At 34.1% G+C, this 3,771-nt stretch overlaps 1 protein-coding gene across 1 annotated transcript in view; it reads left to right on the top strand.

The window, feature by feature from the left end:
- The window catches only part of LOC106942518 (uncharacterized), a 16,995-nt gene extending 15,982 nt beyond the window's left edge, over positions 1-1,013 (top strand). Inside the window, exon 7 of the mRNA XM_015025824.1 lies at positions 402-1,013. Within this exon, the coding sequence (XP_014881310.1) occupies positions 402-550 (149 nt within the window). The 3' untranslated portion in view covers positions 551-1,013. The remainder of the gene's footprint in view (positions 1-401) is intronic.
- Positions 1,014-3,771: the final 2,758 nt, after the last annotated feature.

The following is a 3,771-nucleotide window of genomic DNA, read 5'->3' as shown; positions in this document are numbered from 1 at the left end:
ATAAGGTGGCAGCCCAAGGAGAGGTCTCATAACCCCATAAACATTTAAAGAAATGTGTGCTCCCTCCCCCCCCACCTTTTTTTTGTAGGCGCACACCAGTGGGCATTAAATCTTTATGAATGAACCAGTTTAACAAGCTGCTTTTGGTGGTTATTCAGGCTATTGACATGACACATCTTGTAGTCTTGAAACGGCAATGTGCCCAAATGAGGAAGGCACAGTGCTGTTACCTTGAGGAAAAATCTTGGGGGTTTTGAAAACAACTTTTTAAAACTTGTTTATACCTTGATAGCTAAGCCTGAATCATGCCCATTTTATATTGATCATAAAATGCGTATCTTGGATAAAAGTGATACCCTGATGTTGATGTAATTTTAACATTTTTTGTTTTATTTTGTTAGTGGTACAACTGGTGGTAGCCTGCATCCTGTTTGTTTCCCGAGTCTGCTCAGTGATCTGGAGGAACAAGTGGCGGCCTCTACACTCAACCGGTTCAGCCCGACTAATTGTGTCCCCACTTGATGGCCACAAGTTTGGGATCTTTAACTAAGGAAACTTTTTCAAGCAATCTACTTTACCTGTTTACACATGACAATGCCTTTATCGGAGATAAAATGGACTTTTATCTCCGATAAAGACTTATTTCTTTATAAACTTCTCTTCTTTTGCTCCTGTTAAACTGTTTCCGAGTAGAAATGTCTGAAATCTTAATCATTACTATAACTGTAATTACGCTTCCAACATTTTACTACATGTATCACTTTATAATGGTTTTGAAGGCATTTATATAATTATTTTACACGTAAGACCATTTTATGTCTTACACTTCTAATGTTTTCATGTTTGTTTCTTTATGTTCACTATAATGGAATGGAGTTTAACAGTATTCAAGCTTTTTTTTAAAAAACCATACAAAACATGTTTTGTATTTGTTTTAAGGTTGATTTCTATTGTACACCACTTTGTGAAAGGCGCTTTATAAATAAACTTTACCTACTTACTTTTCAGCCCTTTTTGATGTGCCTAGTAAGTCATTTTGTTAACAAGTTTTGCTATAAGGTTGAACATTTAAAGCTAATGCTGCAAGCTTTATTAATAGCCATGAGTTAGGTTGTTAAAAACTTATCACTACTTCTGTTTTAAGACTACACTTCATATATGCAGTCAAACTAAACTTGCTGCAAGCAAGGACCTGGCAATTTCTGAATTTTAGGCATAATCTCTACTATCAGAAATGCTTTCTTACTTGCAAGCACTGCAGTAAAAACAAATTATCCTGACCAATTGGAAATGTGAAGAGTCACCATCTGCAAGAGAATAGATTGTAGAGCTGGTTTCTTACAAGAAGCCTGAAATGATGTGTATAATGTGAGGGGGAGATTAACTACAAGTAAATATGGTTATTTATGGTGTTTCAGATTTAAATAAGATCGTTTAACAACAACAAACTGGATTATTTCTGGCCTGGTCCCAATACTTGCACTTCCAAACTTGTCCAATCCCATTGTGCACATTGAGGTTTGAGTGCATAGCATAGTCATAATAAAGGCCCGGTCCCAGCACTTGCACTGCTCCTCTCAAAACATAAATTTTATATGCAATGTGTAGGTATTTTGTTTTCATCATTGGAGATTTCACTTGTTCAATACTTTGACAAGTTGACTTTACTTAAAATCTTGGAAACTGATTTGCCTTGAAAAATGTAAGTTTAAACGTTTAAACTACTATTCTTACGTTTTGTTTACTTAACGTATGTTCGGTATGCTTAAGACCTTGTTGTATGAACTCGTTAATTTAACTTGGTTAAGTGAAGTTATTTAAACTTAGAAATAGCAAATAAATTAACCTCTTTGCTTCTCAACTATTTCAAGTTAGTCTAACTTACATGAACAGTAATTTACTTAGCAGAATCTAGGAAACTGATTGCCTTAAATGAATTATGTAACCACAACAAAATATTTTAAGTTCATAAGATTCAACATTTTATTTTAACAAAATGATATTACTTAGCATAACATAACAGTCAATAACCCAACAGGAACCTGGATGAAGTCTGCCATGGCAACCGAATCCTGTGGATAAGAAAAGCACAAATTAAAAAAAGAATGAGGTGAAAGTTTTGATTTAACTCTGACAAACGTTATAGCAATACATGCCAGAGACATTGTAGAACTCTGTCATCGTCCTCGAGGAAAACTGAGAGACATTGCAAGATGGCAACATCATTGGTCTACAAGAAGGAAAAACAATGAAAGTAAGCACAAGCATATTCTGAAGAAACTGAATCACATTTTTGTCACAATAAGTGGTCTAAATAATTGTTCACCTTGACTGACTGATTAGAATTTTGATGGTTGTACAGTTAAAGGAGCAACTGCAATTTTCCAATCTTTTTATATTAATGCCACAGTCTGTTGCTCAATCATTTATTTCAACAACTAACTGTATTTTTTCTAGTCTCAATCACCCAAATAGTATCAATACAAATTCCCCGAATTCACCCAACAAATATGACTCAATGTCCCTTTAACATCAAACTGGCTGGTTATTGCAGATGTGAGGAGGAGTCATGTAAATGTGTGCATGTCCAACTGAACAAGATGTTAATTGGAAACTTACAAAATTTTCTTCACCTTAAACAAAATCATTCAGAATGCTCACCCTTCTTTCAATCTGGACAAGGATCTTGGGAAGTGCGTTATCAACAACTCCTTTTCAGACAGGAGATCCCACTTTCCACTCTGGTGAACTCTGCAAAAGCAGTAATAATCAAACCCAGCTCCAGAGGAATTTTGCTGATTTAGGGGGCGCCCAGTAAATGGGCATTATATTTAATATAAATACATAAACAACTTTTAAATTAAATACCTATTTTGTTTATTGATATAAAAAACTAATGATGACATGAATGATGATACTGACATGTAGAAAATGCTAAGCAATTATGCTCAGATTTGCAGAAACATTTGCTCATATGTTACAGAAGTCTAAGAATCTAATGTTTCCAATCACTGAAGTCTTTCTTTATGCAAAGTCAATCTACTCAAGTATTAGTATCAATAGTTAATTCATAGAATATTACTATTGCTAAAAGTGAAAAGTACAGTGCCCCCCAAAAAGTTACTCAACCACTAGCTCGAAGAAAAATAACAAAATAAGTAGCCAGCTCTTAACTAGCTTAACGTGATATATTGTCATTATAAGCTAACATTGTCTGCCCAACAGCATTACTCTACTTTCTCGGTTTGTTTAGAAAAATGCAACTGTGCAAAGATTTTTGCCTTTAAATGGTTTTGTGCCATGATTATGGAGTTAGATTTGTTTCACAATCATTCAATAAAAATAAAATCACGTCAAACAAAAAAAGTAGTATTCAATAAAAAAAAAAGTCATGTCAAACAAAAGTTTTGGATTTTCAAAAAGAAAAAAGTTTCAAACAAAAAATATATTTCAATCAAATTGTAAGAATTTTTTTAAAAATTGAAATCACTATTTTTTTGTGAAAATTAAATGTGAAAATAAATCCCTTTTATTTTTGCATATCAGAATTTTTTGGTTGACAGCCTAAGTTTTTGGTTGAGATTTTAAGTTTTTTTTTTTGATACTCCTGTTTTTTGTTTGAACTCAACGTGTTTTGCTTGACATGAATATCCAGGGCAGGGCTTAAGGAAGAGCAATGTATAACGTGTTCCGATTGGTTAGCGCTGACTAAAGCGCTGTCCCGAACTGCAGGGCTTCGGTGACGGGACACCAGGGGTGAAAGTAAGGGGG

This window comes from Poecilia latipinna, unplaced genomic scaffold (genome assembly GCF_001443285.1).
Source record: "Poecilia latipinna isolate Pla-1442-1.1 unplaced genomic scaffold, P_latipinna-1.0 Scaffold4337, whole genome shotgun sequence".
In the NCBI taxonomy this organism is placed as follows: domain Eukaryota; kingdom Metazoa; phylum Chordata; class Actinopteri; order Cyprinodontiformes; family Poeciliidae; genus Poecilia; species Poecilia latipinna.
The sequence above is the reverse complement of the archived record's forward strand: the minus strand, read 5'-3'. Positions and strand labels throughout refer to the sequence as shown.